This window comes from Perissodus microlepis, chromosome 22, assembly GCF_051167445.1.
Source record: "Perissodus microlepis isolate ML-2025 ecotype Zambia chromosome 22, ASM5116744v1, whole genome shotgun sequence".
Classification (NCBI taxonomy): Eukaryota; Metazoa; Chordata; class Actinopteri; order Cichliformes; family Cichlidae; genus Perissodus; species Perissodus microlepis.
The window spans coordinates 20,379,977-20,404,597 of NC_140481.1; the positions used below are offsets into that span (position 1 = coordinate 20,379,977).

Below are 24,621 nucleotides of genomic sequence, written 5' to 3' on the forward strand. Positions count from 1 at the left end.
TCCATTCGTAAGAGTGTTTTGAAGTGCTTATTTTACCGGTTTACCGGTTGACCTCTGTGAGGCAAACATACAAAATGCTGTATGCTATCTGTGAGGCTCATATGCAATTTCTTAAATCCAAATCAAATCAAAACAAAGCTTTTATGCAATGAAAGGTTCATTAAAACAATGTAAATATACATTTCAAAACAATTCTATGGGGCAACAGTTGCCACGTCATGATGATGTCATAGGCTCCATTCCCCAAATTCCACAGTTAGGTTTGATTTTGTGATCTGAACACTTCAAGACAAACTTCAGACAAAAAAAACTAAGAGAAACAGTCACAAAACTCAAGATGAGTGAAGAAGGCCAGCCGCCATACAAGTCGAGCTCAGTGTACAATGAACTCCGTTTGGAGGGACAATTTTGTGATGCAATCATCAAAGTGGAAGATGTTGAATTTCCGGTCCACAGGATCGTCCTGTGTAACTGTACACCGTACTTCAGGTGAGTTGCTTACCTGATAATGTGAAGGACAGTTGACTGATTTATACCTGTGAAAAATGTAATTCATGGTCTTAGTCGGTGAAACAGTGCCAACAAAAAGGAACAGGTTGAATCATAAAGCTTTTCTGATAGAAAGACTTTGTCACGGTCAACTGACAGATACACCCAAAACATAATGCAAACATTTGCCAGCAGTGCAGATTTCATCCTTACCTTCACAGAGATTCCACTTCAGTAAATGTGCCATTTAAAAAGCACTGTGAATCACTTGGTGATTGTGTGAAGTCTAATTGAAGTGTTTTATTAAGTTACATTAATATCTTCCCCACTGTTATTGAGACAGTAAGACACACCAGACTTCCTGATACTAAAAAGGTTGAACTTTGTTATACAGTTATACGCTGAGCAAAAGTTTTGAGTTGCCTCTCATTTTTTTTATATTTTGCTTTGAAACAGATGATTTTTAAAAGTCCAGTTGAGCAATAGTTCTCAAAGTGTTTTTTTGAAGACTTGTAAAGGTTTTGTTTGGACATTTTTCACCCTTTTTAGTCCAGTGCTTGTACCCGATCATTTTCAGAGGAATGGTTTTGTTTTTGTTCATTTGTTTATTTGTTTGTTAAGCCATTTAACGCTGATATATGAATCATTCAAGCATAAAAAGGACACTAAAACTCAAAGGATGAACCATTATTGTTTCTACACATAACGCATACTTAGTGAAGAACAAATTTTAAAGACAAATGGTAAATGGCCTGCATTTGTATAGCGCTTTACTCAGTCCCTAAGGACCCCAAAGCGCTTTACACTACATTCAGTCATTCACCTATTCACACACACATTCACACACTGGCAATGGCAAGCTACGTTGTAGCCACAGCTGCCATGTGGCGCACTGACAGAGGCAAAACAAGGAGTAGCACGCATTAAAAAAAAGTAATGTTCTACAGCAAATGAACAGTATCTGAAAGTCATGTCCTTAAGAAAAAAGAAAGAATGCAGCAAATTCATGACACAAGACCATTTAATCCATCTACTTATCATGAAACCTCATCAGAAATGGTTTCATGGTTCATGTAAAACCTGTTAAAACCAATAAATAAATGTTAAGAAAAAAAAAGAAAAAAGAAAAGAAAAGAAATGGTTGTGGAAGGGAAACAGAGACTGTAATTAAGCAAAATGAACTGGAACTTCCATAAGGAAAGGAAACAGACTGAGGTATGCCAAATTATGCAATAACTAGACTAAAGATCAGGGCAAACTGGCCTTATGGAGTTGATTTCAATATTTGTCATAGAGGTACAACAGTGAGTGTTTAGAGTTAACTTTAAAACACAGTGGAGGCTCCGTCATGGTGTGGGACTGCATTGTGTTTGGCAATAGCTTCATAAACATGGTGCCAATGTAATAAAGACATTGAAAACCCAACAATCAAGCGCACTAAACATGTACAAACTCTGTTTTGGAGTTACTTGGAGTACTTGTGCATGACATAGTTTATTATCTTGTTGCCTCCACACCTTTTAATATTCTCCACTCTGTCTCCATCTCTACCCTCAGGGCTCTTTTCACCCACTGCAGCGACCCAGACAAACAGGTCTTCAACATACCTGGCTTGTCTCCTGAGATGATGGCACTCATCATTAACTTTGCATACACCGGCTCAGTTTCCATAACGGGGGAAAATGTAGTGGAACTTCTCATGGCAGCTGATCAACTCAATGCAATGGACATTGTGAAACTCTGCTCTGACTTCCTCGGGGAGCAACTGTGCCCAGAGAACTGCGTTGGCATTTGGCAGTTCACAAAAGTATGCTTATCACCCGAACTACGCGCCAAGGCCTACCACTACATCATCAATAACTTTAAGCAGGTTGTTCTTGAGGAGGAGTTCCTGCAGCTAACTGTGGAGGAACTTGCTGACATCCTTGATAGAGAGGACCTCAATGTGCAGTTGGAGACCACTGTGTATGAAGCGCTTACAAAGTGGATTAGCCATGTACCTGCAGAACGGAAACAACACCTCACCGCTCTGTTGTCCAAGGTGTATAAACTTTCATTACTACATTTAGTTTGGACTTAAATCTTCAGCATTTAAGTCATAGATTGAGTCGATCCATCTGGGTATAAGGATGCTTTAATATCTTGAGATGTTGCTCTTTTCAGGTGTAGCCAAACCACATTTAAGAAATTCTCTTCAAGAGCATTAAAACCGTATCAGATCTCTACACACATACTATTGAATAAATTATATTTATTAAGTATAGTTGCTAGGGCTATGACTAAAAACTGTCCCTGCTGACGAAAAGGCTAATGGTGTCTGACTTTGGTCGCTCTCTTGCTATCAATAAGAAAATTAAACAACATTAGGAGCATTATCCTAAAGAAGCTTGAGGTTACTAAAACTGATGTAGTTGAAATTCATAGTCATATTCTCTTCTGTCATCTCTCTATAGGTCCGACTGGGATTGATGACGTCAGACTACCTAAAGGACAATGTGCTGTCTAGTGAGCTGGTGGAGGCCAATTCTAAGTGCCTGTCCACGATAAGTAATGCCATCTTAGACATATATGATCCAGGAAGCAGACCCTTCATGTCTGGCTTGTATCACCCTCTTGCTCGTCCCCGCCTGCCTCATTCCATCCTGCTGGCCATTGGGGGGTGGAGTGGTGGTGATCCAACTAACGGCATCGAGGCCTATGATTGCCGGGCTAACCGCTGGGTCAACGTAACGAACAACCTCGAGCGTCCTCGTGCTTATCATGGAGCCGCCTTCCTCAACGGGTACATCTACTCCATTGGTGGCTTCGACAGGGTGGAGCATTTCAACAGCGTCCGTAGGTTTGACCTGACCACTCGCACCTGGAATGAGGTGGGGCCCATGTACTTCCGCCGCTGCTATGTGAGTGTGACTGTGTTGAACGGGTTCATCTATGCCCTGGGAGGCTTCGACGGGCATGTACGACTCAGCAGTGCAGAGCGCTATCAACCTGAAATCAACCAGTGGAGTCTTATTGCACCGATGCACGAACAGAGGAGCGACGCCAGCTGCACAACGCTTAACAACCGGGTGGGTGAAGTAAAAGAGTAGCAGAGAAATAGAGTAGAGTCTCAGGCACACAGGCCTAGAGACCTGTCAGCAACCTTTGGTAACAACCAGTTGCTAGGGAAAAATGTGTACTCCTCAGCTGGTTAGGCAGTGGTTGTATGAAAGACTCTACAGATTTCTACAGCAAATAGTTTGTGAGTATTTGCAGACAAGTCAGAGTACTCCATGCAAACCTCAACAGTCTGCTTACGACCAAAGGAAACACAAGGAGGCTTGTGGTGCAACACCTTCCTGGTTACAATTTCACAGTAGTGACAGCCATCAACCTCCAGCAACCACTTGCCAACCAGTCAGGGAATACACATTTTTACAGTGAAGCGAGGTGCAAGATAGGTCACAAACTGGTTTCTATGTTCATGTTTTCAAATTTAAAAGTATAGTTTAAAAAGTTGAAAAATATACTAATATATATCTATTTTGTTTCTAACTGATCACAAGTGCATCTTTGTATTTATCTACAGTACTTTATTTGAGTTGACTTGTCAACTAAAATATAACAGATATTTAAAAAATAGTAAAACACATCATTATTTTATTATATTAAGATCCCAGATTACAATTATTTATCTGCATTCCTGAACAGAAAAATTAGCCTTATTGATTGAATGTTATGTTTGATTCATTTCTGGCTTTCTGACTGAAAGAAGTCCCACATACTCAGGTAAAATTTGGGTACATAAACACGTTTTTATGACAGGTAATTGTAAAACACACACATTTGTTATTACACATTTGTATTTTTCAGTTGGACACTTGGGTACTGAGTATCGGTCTTACTTCACAAATGATGTGGAAACATTTCACTTACAGGTAACATTGTTTCCAACTGAAATCTAAGAAATGTAAAGATATTTAATGTCCCTTTTTTGTTTTCAGATTTACATTTGTGGTGGATTCAATGGCAACGAGTGTCTGCAGACAGCTGAATATTACAACCCAGAGAGCAACCAGTGGACGATGATCAGTCCCATGAACAGCCGCCGCAGCGGGATAGGTGTCATTGCATATGCGGATCATGTCTTTGCAGTAAGACCACAAAGTAGTGCTGACACTCACGTAACATACAAATCAAATCTGTAATGTGCTTTGATCAGCAAGGCTTAACACAGATTTGGCTGACACAGAATTTTGCTAACTTTGTTTTGTATTTATCAATGATCAGATTCCTATCCTGACCACAGGTTCAGAGAAGGCATTCTTACTCATTCTATGTATTAATTTAACCGATTAATGATGTTTCTGCCTCTTTTTTTTGTTTCATGTGCCTCATTCCCAAAATGTTGTGTCTTTGATGATTTCACTCATGATTTCACATTTCACTCAGTACAACAGAAATACTTATTCAAAACCAACATTGTCATCCTCATCGTTCCATAGAGGACATATGTTAGAGACAATTTCAAACTTATCCTGCAACACCTTTAGAAAAATGAGGGAATAAGCCAAGTGATTAGAACTCATCCTCTGGGGACAGTAGGCATTTTAGCTGTAAATTTATCTTGCTATTTGCCTTAAAACCACTTATTTAGTTGTTTTGCAGCTGCACCCTTTGGTAAAAAGCAAAGATTTTAGTCTCACCTTCTGAGACACACTTCTTTATTTAGCTAGCTACCGTTTAGTATTTATTTTCTATTCAGACTAAGTCTCTATTCAAAAAAAGGAAAAGTTATTATAGGGCAGAATGCAGTGACCTTACCCTGGTGCTGACCTCAGGGTCTTTGATCAGGCTTTTAGGCCCCAAGGCCTGTCAGGGCTACTTTAATCTGTTATAGGAAGAAAGGACTGGAACTCAATGTTTCTTTTTGGACTAAAGGCAAAAGAGCTGTGAAGACATTTATACTGAAAACACAAATACTTTTTGTTGAGGGCTATTCATCTTTGTTGATAATAGCGTGGTGTAATAGACAACAGTGCTTTAATAGCTGTAGTTGAGGCTTGAGTGAAAAAAGGTCTCATACAGACTTCCACAACAGCTGGCTTCTACTTTATTTTACTTTCTCCTTCAGAAGTCATTTTCACACACCACTGCACCCTGATCTTTTCTAGACATTCCCAACAAATGTGGGCCTGTGAGAATGCAAATACTGGGACGTTAATGGGCCTTTTTTAAACAACTTTTATGTGTAAACTCCATATAACAGCATGAGAATATGTCAGGTAGCTGTTCGCTTTATCCAGGTAAAACCCTAAACCAATCAGAGTATTTCCAGTAGTCAGATCACACCTAAAGCAAACAATCTCCTTGTATCTGCTACATATTAATGGCAACTTTGGACAATATTGCAACTTAATTCTTCCGTCACTTTCTGGAGTATCTGTGCAAAAACAGCTAAAGACATATAGCAGGTGCATTTTCTTACAGGGGTACGGTGAAGCTGGTTACACTTACATTCAATCATTTGAGCCACGTATTTACTTTTAGGTTGGTGGCTTCGATGGAAACAACCGTCTGCGCACCGCTGAGGCTTACAACCCGCATACCAATACGTGGAACCTCGTGTTCTCAATGCTGACCCCCCGCAGCAACTTTGGCATTGAGGTAATTGATAATCGCCTCTTTGCTGTCGGGGGTTTCAACGGCTTCACCACCACTTCGAACGTCGAGTACTACGACGCTTTAACCAATGAGTGGTATGAGGCGTGTGACATGGAGATTTTCCGCAGCGCCTTGAGCTGCTGTGTGGTGTCCGGACTTTCCAACATGACTGAGTACACCTTTCCTCGTGACTTCCTGCCACTTGCAAATGCGCCAGAAGAAGCAATGGAGTCAGCAGAGTCCACATAACATCTTTAAAGTGCCGTACTGCCATGTGTCAACATCTGAGACTCCAACATGAAGGGCTGAAATAAATCTTTAGAGCATTAAACCGCTGGTGAACTGGACATTTTTTGTAGATATTTCAAAAACTTTCAGTATGTGTGTGAGGAGAGTCTGCACTGCAGATACTGGGTTTTATTAAGAGAATGCAATTGCAACAATAACAAATTGAAAAGATTTTTTCATTCCCTGTAATGTATGGCTGCTGAGTAGCCATACCAGACATGCACACAGGGTGACCAGATCACAATAAGCCGCATGTCAGACTTTTCAACTCTTGCTAGGTAAACACAATAAGAAGAAAGGGAAGTTTTCACTCTCCCTTGTTATTTCAGCTGCGGTTCTGTCTGGTAACAGTCTATAGGTTTGAGTAAGGATGTATCCATAGGTCTTTTTTGAGCACTAGCTGACAATTTATGAATCTTTAGCCAAATATCACACAAATATACTGTGTCGCTTCACACCATTTTTTCTCTTATGTGAAACTGAAAAATAACTCTATTTCTCAGTATATCTGTCATCTGCTTTGTGGTATTTTCCACTATATTGCACAGAATGATATATTTGTTCATGATAAAAGCATGACCTAAATATGTACTAAGGAAAATCCAGTGTTTAGAAAGGTGGATGTCCTGCAGAGCCTGTAAAATGTGGGACATTGGTTCAAGATGTGGGAGAGGGGGGAAAGCATAAAAATGCTGTGCAGTCCCCCTTATAGAGGGACATCTGATTCCCCTACCTGCGCAACATGAAGTATGAAGTAACACCAGTAACACAACACCTTATGGAGGTAAACCAATGTGTAGACAGTAATGTGCAAAGCTTTTCATAGGAACATCCTCCATCCATGGTGGTGTAATCTTTATTCTGATGCTGAATTGATTGATTTATGAATTTACTGTAAACATTTCTTACATTTTTCTTATTGCAAGCAGACAAACCTGTCCCGGGATTGTTCCTGCTCCTCCCCTTCGTTTTATAAACACTCTAAATCAAACTCATTCCATTATATATTTTTTATTTTAGGATGATGTTTTCATACAATCCTCTACATCTGCATCAAACCAGGCTTGTCATATACAACCTGCTTTTAGTTGTATATATTATATCTTTGAGCAATTGCTCAGCAACAGAGTTGGACGCGCGTGCAGTCTGTGCTCAGACAGGTGACTGCTTACACCTGTCTGAGGTAACACTGTCAAGCACCGTCATTAACAGTCTTGTACTATACATGCAGTGCGTATATCATATTGTTGCTCTATAAAAATCTATTTAGATCACAAACCTGTGTTTTGTTTATTTGTTTCTTTCTTTCTTTCTTACTACTATTGTACATCAGTAAAGTGCAGGAGCCCATTTTTCCAACTAGATAAAAGTCTAATACAACCCAAGAAAACAGCTTAACCATGAATCACACTTTGTAATATCTGTGTTTGGCACTGTCATGTATTTTTAGACTCATATGTTTAATAACAAATATTTTTGGCTTGTGTAGTAAGGAAAGTGCAGGGGGTATAATGAAGTGTCCACAAAGAATTGTGCCAATGACCTAGCATGCATAAAAACAGGACCATCACTAATACACAATACTTTGACTCTGTTCATGTTACAGTATTGTGTATTAAAATGTGGGTAAAAACTGGTGGTTACAAATGCTTATTTGTGTGTTTGTAATTGCTGGAGATAAACTGGACTGCATTTTTGTTGGGAACTGTTATTTCAACATAACGGAGTCCAGTACAGCACGTCCCCAACAACTGGAACCTCAGTAATAACAGAGCCAACACACAAAACAATAAAATGCAGAAAAATCATAAAAAACATCCTATTAACGTTGAATATGAGCTAAATATGATATTGTAGTTCATATTTAAATGGGACTACAATTTAATCTAAGTTCTTTCAGAAGTGTTATGTTACCGGTTGACCTCTGTGAGGCAAACATACAAAATGCTAGGTGACATCTGTGAGGCTCATATGCAATACATTAAAACCAAATCAAATCAAAACAAAGCTTTTATGCAATGAAAGGTTCATTAAAACAATGTAAATATACATTTCAAAACAATTCTATGGGGCAACTGTTGCCAAGTCATGATGATGTCATAGGCTCCATTCCCCAAATTCCACAGTTAGGTTTGATTTTGTGATCTGAACACTTCAAGACAAACGTCAGACAAAAAAACTAAGAAAAACAGTCACAAAACTCAAGATGAGTGAAGAAGGCCAGCCGCCATACAAGTCGAGCTCCGTGTATAATGAACTCCGTTTGGAGGGACAATTTTGTGATGCAATCATCAAAGTGGAGGATGTTGAATTTCCGGTCCACAGGATCGTCCTGTGTAACTGTACGCCGTACTTCAGGTGAGTTGCTTACCTGATAATGTGAAGGACAGTTGACTGATTTATACCTGTGAAAAATGTAATTCATGTACTTAGTCTGTGAAACAGTGCCAACAAAAAGGAACGGGTTGAATCATAAAACTTTTGTGATAGAAAGACTTTGTCACGGTCAACTGACAGATACACCCAAAACATAATGCAAACATTTGCAGATTTCATCTTTACCTTCACAGAGCTCCAGATTCCACTTCAGTAAATGTGCCATTTAAAAAGCACTGTGAATCACTTGGTGATTATATGAACTAAATTCAGACTGTGTTGAACTGAAGTCTAATTTAGGTGTTTTATTAAGTTACAAAATTTTGATGCACTCTTATCAACCCAATAAAACACACCAGGCTTACTGATACTAAAAAGATTGAACTCTGTTATAAAGTCATACGCTGAGCAAAAGTTTATAGATGAGTTTTTGTTCATTTGTTTATTTGTTTGTTAAGCCATTTAACGCTGATCTATGAATCATTCAAGCATAAAAAGGACACCTACCATAACTTGAAGGATGAACCATTATTGTTTCTACACATAACACACAACTTAGTGAAGAACCAACGTTAAAGACAAAACAAGGAGTAGCACACATAAAAAAGTAATGATCTCCAGCAGATGAACAGTATCTGAAAGTCATGTCCTTAAGAAAAAAGAAAGAATCCAGCAAATTCCTGACACAAGACCATTTAATCCATCTACTTATCATGAAACCTCATCAGAAATGGTTATGGAAGGGAAACAGAGACTGTAATTAAGCAAAATGAACTGGAACTTCCATAAGGAAAGGAAACAGACTGAGGTATGCCAAATTATGCAATAACTAGACTAAAGATCAGGGCAAACTGGCCTTATGGAGTTGATTTCAATATTTGTCATAGAGGTACAACAGTGAGTGTCTAGAGTTAACTTTAAAACACGGTGGAGGCTCTGTCATGGTGTGGGACTTCATTGTGTTTGGCAATAGCTTCATAAACATGGTGCCAATGTAATAAAGACATTGAAAACCCAACAATCAAGCGCACTAAACATGTACAAACTCTGTTTTGGAGTTATATACTCTATGGCAATATGGACTAGACATTACAAGACTATCACAGTAATCACATAGTAACACATGTAATTAGGCATACATTTCCATTCCTGTCAACAGATTTTATATATTTATCTTACTTGTGCATGACATAGTTTATTATCTCGTTGCCTTCACACCTTTTAATATTCTCCACTCTGTCTCCATCTCTACCCTCAGGGCTCTTTTCACCCACTGCAGCGACCCAGACAAACAGGTCTTCAACATACCTGACTTGTCTCCTGAGATGATGGCACTCATCATTAACTTTGCATACACCGGCTCAGTTTCCATAACGGGGGAAAATGTAGTGGAACTTCTCATGGCAGCTGATCAACTCAATGCAATGGACATTGTGAAACTCTGCTCTGACTTCCTCGGGGAGCAACTGTGCCCAGAGAACTGCGTTGGCATTTGGCAGTTCACAAAAGTATGCTTATCACCCGAACTACGCGCCAAGGCCTACCACTACATCATCAATAACTTTGAGCAGGTTGTTCTTGAGGAGGAGTTCCTGCAGCTAACTGTGGAGGAACTTGCTGACATCCTTGATAGAGAGGACCTCAATGTGCAGTTGGAGACCACTGTGTATGAAGCGCTTACAAAGTGGATTAGCCATGTACCTGCAGAACGGAAACAACACCTCACCGCTCTGTTGTCCAAGGTGTATAAACTTTCATTACTACATTTAGTTTGGACTTAAATCTTCAGCATTTAAGTCATAGATTGAGTCGATCCATCTGGGTATAAGGATGCTTTAATATCTCGAGATGTTGCTCTTTTCAGGTGTAGCCAAACCACATTTAAGAAATTCTCTTCAAGAGCATTAAATCTGTATCAGATCTCTACACACATACTATAGAATAAATTATATTTATTAAGTATAGTTGCTAGGGCTATGACTAAAAACTGTCCCTGCTGACGAAAAGGCTAATGGTGTCTGACTTTGGTCGCTCTCTTGCTATCAATAAGAAAATTAAACAACATTAGGAGCATTATCCTAAAGAAGCTTGAGTTTACTAAAACTGATGTAGTTGAAATTCATAGTCATATTCTCTTCTGTCATCTCTCTATAGGTCCGACTGGGATTGATGACGTCAGACTACCTAAAGGACAATGTGCTGTCTAGTGAGCTGGTGGAGGCCAATTCTAAGTGCCTGTCCATGATAAGTAATGCCATCTTAGACATATATGATCCAGGAAGCAGACCCTTCATGTCTGGCTTGTATCACCCTCTTGCTCGTCCCCGCCTGCCTCATTCCATCCTGCTGGCCATTGGGGGGTGGAGTGGTGGTGATCCAACTAACGGCATCGAGGCCTACGATTGCCGGGCTAACCGCTGGGTCAACATAACGAACAACCTCGAGCGTCCTCGTGCTTATCATGGAGCCGCCTTCCTCAACGGGTACATCTACTCCATTGGTGGCTTCGACAGGGTGGAGCATTTCAACAGCGTCCGTAGGTTTGACCTGACCACTCGCACCTGGAATGAGGTGGGGCCCATGTACTTCCGCCGCTGCTATGTGAGTGTGACTGTGTTGAACGGGTTCATCTATGCCCTGGGAGGCTTCGACGGGCATGTACGACTCAGCAGTGCAGAGCGCTATCAACCTGAAATCAACCAGTGGAGTCTTATTGCACCGATGCACGAACAGAGGAGCGACGCCAGCTGCACAACGCTTAACAACCGGGTGGGTGAAGTAAAAGAGTAGCAGAGAAATAGAGTAGAGTCTCAGGCACACAGGCCTAGAGACCTGTCAGCAACCTTTGGTAACAACCAGTTGCTAGGGAAAAATGTGTACTCCTCAGCTGGTTAGGCAGTGGTTGTATGAAAGACTCTACAGATTTCTACAGCAAATAGTTTGTGAGTATTTGCAGACAAGTCAGAGTACTCCATGCAAACCTCAACAGTCTGCTTACGACCAAAGGAAACACAAGGAGGCTTGTGGTGCAACACCTTCCTGGTTACAATTTCACAGTAGTGACAGCCATCAACCTCCAGCAACCACTTGCCAACCAGTCAGGGAATACACATTTTTACAGTGAAGCGAGGTGCAAGATAGGTCACAAACTGGTTTCTATGTTCATGTTTTCAAATTTAAAAGTATAGTTTAAAAAGTTGAAAAATATACTAATATATATCTATTTTGTTTCTAACTGATCACAAGTGCATCTTTGTATTTATCTACAGTACTTTGAGTTGACTTGTCAACTAAAATATAACATATTTAAAAAATAGTAAAACACATCATTATTTTATTATATTAAGATCCCAGATTACAATTATTTATCTGCATTCCTGAACAGAAAAATTAGCCTTATTGATTGAATGTTATGTTTGATTCATTTCTGGCTTTCTGACTGAAAGAAGTCCCACATACTCAGGTAAAATTTGGGTACATAAACACGTTTTTATGACAGGTAATTGTAAAACACACACATTTGTTATTACACATTTGTATTTTTCAGTTGGACACTTGGGTACTGAGTATCGGTCTTACTTCACAAATGATGTGGAAACATTTCACTTACAGGTAACATTGTTTCCAACTGAAATCTAAGAAATGTAAAGATATTTAATGTCCCTTTTTTGTTTTCAGATTTACATTTGTGGTGGATTCAATGGCAACGAGTGTCTGCAGACAGCTGAATATTACAACCCAGAGAGCAACCAGTGGACGATGATCAGTCCCATGAACAGCCGCCGCAGCGGGATAGGTGTCATTGCATATGCGGATCATGTCTTTGCAGTAAGACCACAAAGTAGTGCTGACACTCACGTAACATACAAATCAAATCTGTAATGTGCTTTGATCAGCAAGGCTTAACACAGATTTGGCTGACACAGAATTTTGCTAACTTTGTTTTGTATTTATCAATGATCAGATTCCTATCCTGACCACAGGTTCAGAGAAGGCATTCTTACTCATTCTATGTATTAATTTAACCGATTAATGATGTTTCTGCCTCTTTTTTTTTGTTTCATGTGCCTCATTCCCAAAATGTTGTGTCTTTGATGATTTCACTCATGATTTCACATTTCACTCAGTACAACAGAAATACTTATTCAAAACCAACATTGTCATCCTCATCGTTCCATAGAGGACATATGTTAGAGACAATTTCAAACTTATCCTGCAACACCTTTAGAAAAATGAGGGAATAAGCCAAGTGATTAGAACTCATCCTCTGGGGACAGTAGGCATTTTAGCTGTAAATTTATCTTGCTATTTGCCTTAAAACCACTTATTTAGTTGTTTTGCAGCTGCACCCTTTGGTAAAAAGCAAAGATTTTAGTCTCACCTTCTGAGACACACTTCTTTATTTAGCTAGCTACCGTTTAGTATTTATTTTCTATTCAGACTAAGTCTCTATTCAAAAAAAGGAAAAGTTATTATAGGGCAGAATGCAGTGACCTTACCCTGGTGCTGACCTCAGGGTCTTTGATCAGGCTTTTAGGCCCCAAGGCCTGTCAGGGCTACTTTAATCTGTTATAGGAAGAAAGGACTGGAACTCAATGTTCCTTTTTGGACTAAAGGCAAAAGAGCTGTGAAGACATTTATACTGAAAACACAAATACTTTTTGTCGAGGGCTATTCATCTTTGTTGATAATAGCGTGGTGTAATAGACAGTGCTTTAATAGCTGTAGTTGAGGCTTGAGTGAAAAAAGGTCTCATACAGACTTCCACAACAGCTGGCTTCTACTTTATTTTACTTTCTCCTTCAGAAGTCATTTTCACACACCACTGCACCCTGATCTTTTCTAGACATTCCCAACAAATGTGGGCCTGTGAGAATGCAAATACTGGGACGTTAATGGGCCTTTTTTAAACAACTTTATCCAGGTAAAACCCTAAACCAATCGGAGTATTTCCAGTAGTCAGATCACACCTAAGGTAAACAATCTCCTTGTATCTGCTACATATTAAGGGAAACTTTGGACAATATTGCAACTTAATTCTTCAGTCATTTTCTGGAGTATCTGTGCAAAAACAGCTAAAGACATATAGCAGGTGCATTTTCTTACAGGGGTACGGTGAAGCTGGTTACACTTACATTCAATCATTTGAGCCACGTATTTACTTTTAGGTTGGTGGCTTCGATGGAAACAACCGTCTGCGCACCGCTGAGGCTTACAACCCGCATACCAATACGTGGAACCTCGTGTCCTCTATGCTGACCCCCCGCAGCAACTTTGGCATTGAGGTAATCGACGATCGCCTCTTTGCCGTCGGGGGTTTCAACGGCTTCTCCACCACTTCGAACGTCGAGTTCTACGACGCTTTAACCAATGAGTGGTATGAGGCGTGCGACATGGAGATTTTCCGCAGCGCCTTGAGCTGCTGTGTGGTGTCCAGACTTTCCAACATGACTGAGTACACCTTTCCTCGTGACTTCCTGCCACTTGCAAATGTGCCGGAAGAAGAAATGGAGTCAGCAGAGTCCACGTAACATCTTTAAAGTGCAGTACTGCCATGTGTCAACATGTGAGACTCCAACATGAAAGACTGAAATAAATCTTTAGAGCATTAAACCGCTGGTGAACTGGACATTTTTTGTAGATATTTCAAAAACTTTCAGTATGTGTGTGAGAGCCTGCACTGCAGATTCTGGGTTTCATTAAGAGAACGCCATTGCAACAATAACAAATTTTGTTGCCCCCTCCAGGGGCAAGGGTACCTAAACCTGGGGCTTAGAGTACGCTTCGGGACTGTGATTGTGTGTACAGTGTCTATGTCTGCCTCCACGTTGGGTGAGTGCTGAGTAATTGCATATGAGAGCATGAGGGTGGGAATGGATGTTTGTATCTGTGTGTGCCTGTTTGTCTGTGTCTATATGTCAGGTTGGGTATCAGACGCCACCTCTCTAGAGACATCTCAGGCCCTCCATGGTATGGAGGCCTATCTCCCCCCACCACTTCCCCTGCCAGTGGCAGACGCCCTCAGACATCGGTGCCTTGGTGGTTCTTTGTGTCCGGGGATGGGCGTCCAGGTACACACCGGCTCACTCCTGGTGGCTGCTTGTCGGGGCCTGGAGCCTGGGGCTCGCTCGGGCCTCTTCGGGAGTGGGGTGCCCTCGGCCTCTCGGCCTGGGGCTCGGTCACTCTGGCACAGCTGGCTGCCGGTGGAGCTCACGGGCACGTCACTGCAACCCCCCCTGGCTTCTGCTCCGCGGCTGTTGAATGACCCATCTGTGGCTCTGCTCAGCTCTTTCTGGGATAGTGGTGCGGCTGCCCCTCTGTTGGTCTTGCTTGTTCTCTTTTTTTTTTTTTTTTTTTTGCCTGTCCCGTTTGGCTCTTTTGCCATCAGAATTATTGTCTAAAGGCAAAGAAAGATGCCCAACGGATTTACTTTACCAAATTGACCATCCCAGCCTTGCCGTAATGGTCCATTTGATTCACCTTTTATTGTTTATTTTATTTTCACTTGCTGAATACGGGACAGACTTGACTGGGGGAAAGAAGGGGAGAAAGAAAGAGGGAAAGAGAAACAGCTGAGAAGAGGGACAAGGGCAAAAAACAAAAACCAACAGAATGGGCAGGAAAAAAAAAAAAATGCATCTATCGATCACCTGGATCACCTGTTGAGAAAGAAAAAAGAAAACAAGCAGAAGAGAACAAGAGTAATAGAATAAACAACATCACAATGATATATGGGAATATGACAGTAAATACTAAATATTAAACATTATTGTGCAGCACATAAGATCAACAGAACACAGTGTGCTTTGAGGTAGGAGCCAAAAAGGGTGTAGTTTGTGTGTGTGAGCACCCGTGTGTACACCTGTGAGCATGGACACGCTTGTTTTTTTAAAAGGTTCCTTCATGTAATGATCTGCTAGAGGGTGTGGGGAGCCACTGCCCCGTCCTCCAGGGCATGAAGCAGGTATGGAGGAGATCAAAACTCCAGACATCCAGAGGCCCCCAGAACACAAGAGACCAATGAAGACCAACAGAGGGGCAGCCGCGCCACTGTCCCAGAAAGAGCTGAGGAGAGTCCCAGATGAGGGCTCACCCAGCAGCCGCGGAGCAGGAGCCAGGGGGGGTTGCAGTGACGCGCCCGTGAGCTCCGCCGGCAACCAGCTGTGCCTGAGTGACCGAGCCCCAGGCTGAGAGGCCGAGGGCACCCCACCCCCGAAGTGGCCCGAGCGAGCCCCAGGCTCCAGGCCCCGACAAGCAGCCACCAAGGAGTGAGCCGGTGTGTACCTGGACGCCCACCCCCGGACACAAAGAACCACCAATGCACTGATGTCTGAGGGCGTCTGCCACTGGCAGGGGAAGTGGTGGGGGGAGATAGGCCTCCAAACCTTGGAGGGCCTGAGATGTCCCCAGAGAGGTGGCGTCTGATACCCAACCTGACATATAGACACAGACATACAGGCACACACAGATACAAACATCCATTCCCACCCTCATGCTCTCATATGCACTTACTCCACACTCAACCAACGTGGAGACAAACATAAAGAGACGCTGTGCACACGATCACACTCCCCAAGCGTACTCTACGAACCGGGTCTAGGTACCCTTGCCCCTGGAGGGGGGAAATGCACCCAGACCCAGGTGGTGTAACCCTTTTCCCTGCGGTGGGGAGAGGCAGACCGCCCCGACTCCGCAGCAGCAGGGAGGCCCCACACTCCAGACCGCAGTCGGACGGCCAACTCCTCCTTCTAGCCCCCCCGCTCCAGCAGGCCGCAGAGAACGGGGGTGAGAGAAGACTCCAAACCTCCCTCCACCCGCTCATTGTAGTGTTGATGCATGTGTGTTCTAAGGTGCATTTAAAACCCAGGAGGGCATGGAGCTACCTGCCAGAGAGCAGCAGGTAAGCGCATAGTCCCTCCTGCTAGCCCTCAATGTCTACGTGTATTTAAAATTGAGAGGTGGGCAACGACGCCAGGGGTGAGGTGTACACCCTGATGGTAGTTTGGATTCCGTGTAGCGTGCCCACCCCCAAGATCCTATATGTATGTGTAATGAGAGTGTGAGTAATGTGAATGTCTAAGTTGTGGGATAAAATTGAGGCAGAGGCAGCCAGAAGGGGACAGAGGGGGGGGGGTAGCCTCCTCTGCACCCTGGTGACACACCCCTACTCCAAGGCCCTGCATGTGTGGGTGGTTGTGGTGGAGCGGGAAGAGGGAGGCAGCTGGAGATGGGGAGGGAAGGAAGGGAGGGGCAAGTGACCCCTCCCTGGGGCCAGCTCCCCCGCTGACCCCAGTAGGCACCCCCATACTCCGCGACCCGCCAGGGAAAGGGGGCCCAGGCCCATCCAGACCGGGGCCCAGTGCAGCAGCGCCGCCCGGCCCCACAGAGCCCGGGACAGTCCACCCAACCCCACCACAGAGAAAACTGCACCCACCCCACCATCCACTCATCTTCCAGACTACATAAGACAATAGACGCCCAGGCTGAGATCTTCCTCCACCTCTCCTGTATCTCCCCCTCCTGCAGAGAGAGTTCCCGAAGAGAGGAAAGCTCCTGCAAGATGTGACAACCTCCCTCACCAGTTGAAGAGCCCCCCAGGTGGCTCGACGCACCGGCGGCACCCTGCGCCAGGGCCGGGCCCCCATGCACCCACCCGCCCACAACCCCGGCAACACACCAACCAGGACCAAAGCCCCCGAGGCCCGGCCAGGGCCCCAGCCCAGAGACGGAGCGCCCCCAGAACCTCACGCCCATCCCGGACCCACCCAGGGGCAGCCAGGCTACCAGGTCAGTAACCCACGTCCGTCAGCACAGACCCTCCCCTAGCCCCGCTGCACGCAGCCACGAGGAAACCGTCACCTGAGAGCCAACAGAGCCCCTAATTGGACATGACCGCTACCCCGGGTTGAGCCCCCCAAGAAAGATGCCCCCGGGGAACCCCCTGACGCCCTAAGCCTGTCCCTACCCCCACACCAATCACAACAGTGAAGGCGGGACCAAACTATGACCCCCCACCCCCACTAGGTGATGGAGCTGATCAAAGGAGCCCAGAGCAATTGATCTGATGTGGTGGCAGAGGCTGTATCAAGACTAATGTAGTCTAATAGATAATTTCTATATTGGTTAGAATTAAGATTATTTTTATTTTTCCAGTTCATGAGGACTGTTTTCTTGGCTATGCATAGGGCAGTGAAAACCATATGGGCTATATTCTTTTCTGAAGTGACATTATCTAAGCTGCCCAACAAACACACTAAGGGGGAAGTTGGAATGTTACATTTCAGACACTTTGATAAGTCTTCACATATCTCGCGCCAAAACTTCTGAACTGGTGGACAGAACCAAAGAGCGTGGATATAATTGTCCAGTGAATTGGTTTGGCAGTGTGAGCAGTTGTTGGTAGACGTAAAGCCCATCTTGAACATCCGATGACCTGTATAGTGCACTCTATGTAATATTTTGTATTGAATTAATTGAAGACTGGGATTTCTGATTAGATGAAAGGTTTTTAAGCAAGTCTGAGACCAGAAGTTTTGGTCTAAGTTAACTGATAAATCCGCTTCCCATTTTGCAATAGGAAGTGATATTGATTCATCTGTTTTAGAAAACATTCTGTATATTTTGGATAGTAATTTGGGGGTTTTAAGAGTAAGAAATTGAACCACACTTGGTGGTGTTTGTAGTTCAACTTGACCCGGTTTAAATTTCTTTTTTACTATGGATTTAATTTGTTGATATTCTAAAAATCTTTTCTTGTTGATCCCATATTGTGTAACTAGTCCGTCAAATGAAATAAATTCTGTTCCTTCTAGTATATGTTCTAAATATTTGATTCCTTTACCACTCCAATCTGAAAAGTTTATCATATTATTGTTTTGTAATATGTCAGGGTTGTTCCAGATAAGTGTACGTTTGCATGGGATTAATGAAGACTCCGTCAATTTTAGAAACTCCCACCATGCTGTCAGGGAAGAGCTGATGTTGACGCTTTTGAAGCATTCATGTCGTTGGATGTTTGAGCTGATAAATGGTAGATCTGAAATCTCTAGATTATTGCAAAGTGCTTGTTCTACATCTAGCCAAGGTTCATCTAAGAGGGTATGTTTTAGCCATCCTGAGATAAACTGAAGCCTGTTGGCTAAGAAGTAGTGCTGAAAGTTAGGTAGTTCTAATCCTCCTTTATCCTTGGTCTTTTGTAGTGTTTTTAAGCTTATACGTGGGGGTTTATTTTTCCAAAGGAATTTGGACATACATGAATCTAGAGATCTGAACCAATCTTGTGGCGGTTTAGTTGGGATCATTGAGAATAAATAATTTATTTTTGGTAAGACCATCATTTTTATAGCGGCAACCCTTCCCATGAGTGATATGGGTAGACATTTCCACCTAGCCAGATCACCTTCTACCTTCTTTAAAAGTGGGATATGGTTCAATTTAGTTAGATCTGCAAGCTTGGGAGAAACATTAATACCTAAATATTTTATATTTCCCGATTGCAGTGGTGTAGAAGAGGAATTATGGAGGGAGCAATTAATCGGTAGGACTGTAGATTTTGACCAGTTAATTGAGTAATCTGATATTCTTGCAAAAGAGTTTATCAATTCAATCACCCCAGAGATATTGGTTTGTGAATTTTGGAGAAAGAGTAACACATCATCCGCATAAAGGCTGATTTTATGTTCCACGTTCTTGCATTTTATGCCCTTAATTACTGAATTCTGTCTAATTGCTGCTGCTAGTGGTTCAATAAAAATTGCAAACAGTGAAGGGGAGACTGGGCATCCCTGCCTGGTGCCCCTCAAGAGACAGAAGCTGGAGGATGTCTGGTCATTTGTTCTGACACAAGCTGTTTGGGAATTATATAATATTTTTAACCAGTTTATGAAAGAGGATCCAAAACCAAATTTGTGTAAAGTTGCAAATAGAAATTTCCAGTTAACTCTGTCAAATGCTTTTTCTGCGTCTAAAGAGAATATTGTAGTTTCTAGGTTTTTACTGTATGAGTAGTCTATCAAATTAAGTAATCTACGTGTATTTGTTGATGAGTGCCTACCTTTTATGAAACCAGTTTGGTCAGGATGAATTAAGAGGGGGGTTATTTTCTCCAGTCTCTTTGAGAGAGCTTTGCAGATTATTTTAAGGTCTACATTTATAAGGGATATTGGACGATAGCTTGAGGGATATACAGGGTCTTTGCCTGGTTTTAGCAGGAGATTAATGTTTGCAGAATTCATATTTGATGGAAGTCTGCCCTTTTCTTTGATTTCCAACAACGTTCTGTAGAAAACTGGTGCTAGAATCGACCAGAATTCTTTGTAGAATTCTGCAGGGAAGCCGTCTGGACCTGGAGCCTTATTATTGGGCATACTTATCAGGGCTTCCTGGAGTTCACCTGATATCAGTGGTGAATCCAGTGCCATTGCTTGAGTGTCTAATAATTTTGGAAGAGTTATGTTGTCCAAAAACTGATCAATTTCTTTTTTAGATGGGTTTATTTGTGGTGAATACAACGTTTTATAGAAATCCCTGAAAATGTTGTTTATTTGTATCGGTTCATATATTGTGTTCCCAGATGAATCTTGAACAGCACATATAGTTGTTTTTTCTTTATTTATTTTTAGCTGGTTTGCTAGAAATTGACCGGATTTATTACCATGTTCATAATTTTGTAAGCGTAGTCTTTGTACTAAGAATTTTGTTTTTTTATCAATTATCTCATTTAATTCTAGTTTTGTTTTGCGTATTTTGTTCAATGTTTCCTGATCTTGGTGGGACGCGTAGGCTTCCTCTAGTGATTTGATGTTTTTTTCTAATTCCTGAATATTTTTGTTTTCTTTTTTCTTTTTATGTGATGAGAAAGAAATTATTTTACCTCTCGTCACAGCTTTCCCTGCTTCCCATAGAACAGAAGCTGATGTTTCGGGAGTGTCATTATAGTCTAAATATGAAGTCCACTCTTTTTTAAAATATTTAATAAAGTCTTCATCTTTAAGTAGTGATATATTAAATCTCCAGTTTTTTCTTGGCGTAGTATTATTCTTGTGCATTAGTGTTAAAGATACAGGACCATGATCGCTGACAGCTATAGGGTGAATCTCAGTGTCTGAAATGTCGCTCAGCAGTGAGCTGCTGACCAAAAAATAATCCAGACGAGAGTAAGAGTGATGGACATGTGAGAAAAAAGTATATTCCTTACTGGTGGGGTGAAGGGAGCGCCATGCATCGCAAAGACCAAAGTCGCTCATATACTGTTTGATTATATTTGTGGACTGCCAATTACGCTGAGTTCCTGCTGTATTGAGCCTATCCATGTCTTCATTTAGTCCAAGGTTGAGGTCGCCTCAAAGAACAAGTGTGCCATCTAAGTGTTCAGAGAGTGCACTGAAAAAACCGTGAAAGAATGAGGGATCATCAACTTTTGGACCATATACACTTGCAATACATAGCTTTTTATCAAGTATAGATAGTTTAATGATTAAGAATCTGCCCTCTGGATCTATAACTGTATCGAGTACTGTGAAATTAATGTTTTTATGTATTAAAATTGCTAATCCCCTTTGTCTAGAATTATAACAAGCTGAGAACACATTAGGAAACTCAGGTGTTTTAAGTTCATTCGAACCTCTAAGAGGTCTGTGGGTCTCTTGTAAAAGGACAACATCTGCCTGTAGTTTTTTGAGTTGGTTAAATATTTTTAACCTCTTTTCTCTGGAGCCAGCTCCATTTATATTCCATGTAATGAACCTCAGTGTACCCATAGATGTTTGTGTATAACTAGGGATGTATGCTGTGTGGTCGCTTAGACAGGTGGAGAGAATACGTCACTTGTTCATAAATAAAGAGAGGGAGAGAGAGAAAAAATGTGTGGCGAGATGCTCCCTGAGTCTGACTATGTGTTTGCATATTTACTAATATGAGTAGGCTTGGCTTAAGTGTGTGTATCCTATACGACTGTGTGCGCTGTCTGACTGAAGTAAATGTGCTGCCGTTGAGCGCATGGTGCGTATGTGTCGAAATAAAGGATGTTGTTTGTGGATGAGTGTCGAAGCAGGTGATCGAGGCAGTGAAAGGAATAAAGAAAGAAACCAAGGACAGGGGTGAGCAGCATAAAAACAAGAGGGGGAAAAGAGAGAAAAAAAACGAGAAGAAAAAAAACAAAAAAACAAAACGTAAACATTCCAATTAAATCACTGACGGAGAGTGACTGTGTTAATTCTGCTATGAAATCACACTTTAAGATGCGATTTGATACCGGTAAGTTAAACAGATGTTAATGCAAGTTAGTGTGAGTGGATAGGGAAAGGGTGTAGCTGATTCTTATCTGGTGTGAGGTTAATACAGCCACGGAGTGATGTTGGGGTCGCGGTGGAGCTGTCCGTCCACGTACAGCCGGTCCACAGCGATGACAGCGCGGGAGCCCTTCTGGATGAAGCCGCGTCGGATTGGGAAGAGGACCCTGCGTCGTTCCAAGATCTCTTTGGGGAACTGGTCGTTCACGCTGAAGTCCGTTCCTTTTAATTCCCTGCCGCGGCTTTTCACATGTTGCTTTTGTTTGAAGTGGCCGAATTTGGCCACGATAGGACGTGGTCTCCCGGCCGTAGCCCGAATTGGGCCGAGGCGATGCACCCGATCGAAGACGATGTTCTTCACCGTGTCCTCCGGCAGCTTCAGGTGGGTTTTGATGAAGCTTTTTACCGTGGTCTCCGCGTCCTCTCCAGCGGCTTCTGGAATACCAGAAAATACCAGATTATCACGCATGCTACGAGCTTGTAGGTCAATAACTGTTTCTTTTATTTTTTTATTTTCTCTATTGAGCTGGGTAACATTTTCTGTGAGACATTTCACCGACTCCCTTAGCGTGGCATTTTCAGCAGCAAGCGTTTCCACCTGCTGCTGGCTGAACTCCAGGGATTCTCGCAAGCATTTAAATTCTCGGTGAAGAATCTCCACCAAGGACAGCCTTGCGTCGAAGCTGGACAATCGCTTGTCGATTGACTCCAGTATGTCGGCAATATCTTTGCCGGCTGGCGATGTTGAGCCGGGGGAATCTGCCGGGCGTTGTCTTTTCGACGACGGCGTCTCAGGTTTGGCCGGGGAAGCTGCACACTGGGCCTTCTTCATCACGAGATCCTGAAAGCACTGATCAATATAATCTTGGAGAGTCTCTAAACTCTCCCCGTTGTTCTCCAGGGTGTTGGAGATTATTTAGACAAATATTGTTAGTTATAAGACAATTGATAAGTGTATTTGGTAATACTGAAGCTTAAATGAATTTGTTCAAATCTAAACTACCATTTGCTTTAATTTTCCGCCAAAATCTCCGGCGTCTGACGTCAGTTACAACATGAGTCGCTTACCTTGTCCGTCACTTCCGTCACTTACCTCACGGGTCTTGCTTGTTCTCTTGTGTTCTGAGGGCCCCTGGATGTCTGGAGTCTTGATCTCCTCCACACTTGCTTCATGCCCTGGAGGACGGGGCTGTGGCTCCCCACACCCTCTAGCAGATCGTTACATGAAGGAACCTTTTAAATACAAGTGCGCTCATGCTCACAGGTATACACACGGGTGCTCACACACACAAACCTCAAAGCACACTGTGCGCTGTCGATCTTACGTGCTGCACAATAATGTTTAATATTTAGTATTTACTGTTATATTCACATAGATCATAGTGATGATGTTGTTTATTATATTGCTCTTTTTTCTGCTTGTTTTCTCTTTTTTCTTTCTCAAAAAAACCAAAAAAAAAACAAAAAACCCAATAACAAATTGAAAAGATTCCCTGTAATGTATGGCTGCTGAGTAGCCATACCAGACATGCACACAGGGTGACCAGATCACAATAAGCCGCATGTCGGACTTTTCAACTCTTGCTAGGTAAACACCATGAGAATAAAGGGAAGTTTTCACTCTCCCTTGTTATTTCAGCTGCGGTTCTGTCTGGTAACAGTCTATAGGTTTGAGTAAGGATGTATCCATAGGTCTTTTTTGAGCACTAGCTGACAATTTATGAATCTTTAGCCAAATATCACACAAATATACTGTGTCGCTTCACACCATTTTTTTCTCTTATGTGAAACTGAAAAATAACTCTATTTCTCAGTATATCTGCTTTGTGGTATTTTCCACTATATTGCATAGAATGATATATTTGTTTATGATTAAAAGCACCAACTTCACATGTACTAAGGAAAATCCAGTGTTTAGAAAGGTGGATGTCCTGCAGAGCCTGTAAAATGTGGGACATTGGTTCAAGATGTGGGAGAGGGGGTAAAGCATAAAAATGCTGTGCAGTCCCCCTTATAGAGGGACATCTGATCCCCCTACCTGCACAACATGAAGGTTGAAGCAACACCAGTAACACAACACCTTATGGAGGTAAACCAACGTGTAGACAGTGATGTGCAAAGATGTTCATAGGAACATCCTCCATCCATGGTGGTGTAATCTTTATTCTGATGCTGAATTGATTGATTTATGAATTTACTGTAAACATTTCTTACATTTTTCTTATTGCAAGCAGACAAACCTGTCCCGGGATTGTTCCTGCTGCTCCATTTTATAAACACTCTAAATCAAACTCATTCCATTATAATTTTAATTTTAGGATGATGTTTTCATTAAATGCTCTACATCTACATCAAACCAGGCTTGTCACATACAACCTGCTATTAGTCCTGTATATTATTTATTTTAGGACTTCCTATGACCTCTGTGTTGGTCTATGATAACATTACACGTATTGATGCATATACTTGTGATGCTTACAGGCACTGTAAACTTTAATAAATGGTGCATTAAAGTTTATACCAAAACTGCTCATTG

The 24,621-nt window shown here is 42.1% G+C and overlaps 3 protein-coding genes across 3 annotated transcripts; 2 read left to right on the forward strand and 1 right to left on the reverse strand.

Annotated features, from left to right (window-relative positions):
• Window positions 1–284: 284 nt before the first annotated feature.
• LOC146362984 (kelch-like protein 10) lies at window positions 285–6,923 on the forward strand. Its single transcript, XM_084920087.1, has 5 exons — window positions 285–489; window positions 2,047–2,530; window positions 2,943–3,557; window positions 4,473–4,622; window positions 6,019–6,923. Exons 1-5 carry the CDS (start codon window positions 338–340, stop codon window positions 6,379–6,381), a joined length of 1,764 nt encoding a protein of 587 aa, XP_084776213.1. The 5' UTR covers window positions 285–337; the 3' UTR covers window positions 6,382–6,923.
• Window positions 6,924–8,590: 1,667 nt separating this feature from the next.
• LOC146362985 (kelch-like protein 10) lies at window positions 8,591–14,394 on the forward strand. Its single transcript, XM_084920080.1, has 5 exons — window positions 8,591–8,778; window positions 10,055–10,538; window positions 10,951–11,565; window positions 12,475–12,624; window positions 13,965–14,394. Exons 1-5 carry the CDS (start codon window positions 8,627–8,629, stop codon window positions 14,325–14,327), a joined length of 1,764 nt encoding a protein of 587 aa, XP_084776206.1. The 5' UTR covers window positions 8,591–8,626; the 3' UTR covers window positions 14,328–14,394.
• Window positions 14,395–17,497: 3,103 nt separating this feature from the next.
• Window positions 17,498–23,214, reverse strand: LOC146362986 (uncharacterized). The gene has a single exon (XM_084920031.1). It carries the CDS (start codon window positions 22,915–22,917, stop codon window positions 22,129–22,131), a length of 789 nt encoding a protein of 262 aa, XP_084776157.1. The 5' UTR covers window positions 22,918–23,214; the 3' UTR covers window positions 17,498–22,128.
• Window positions 23,215–24,621: the final 1,407 nt, after the last annotated feature.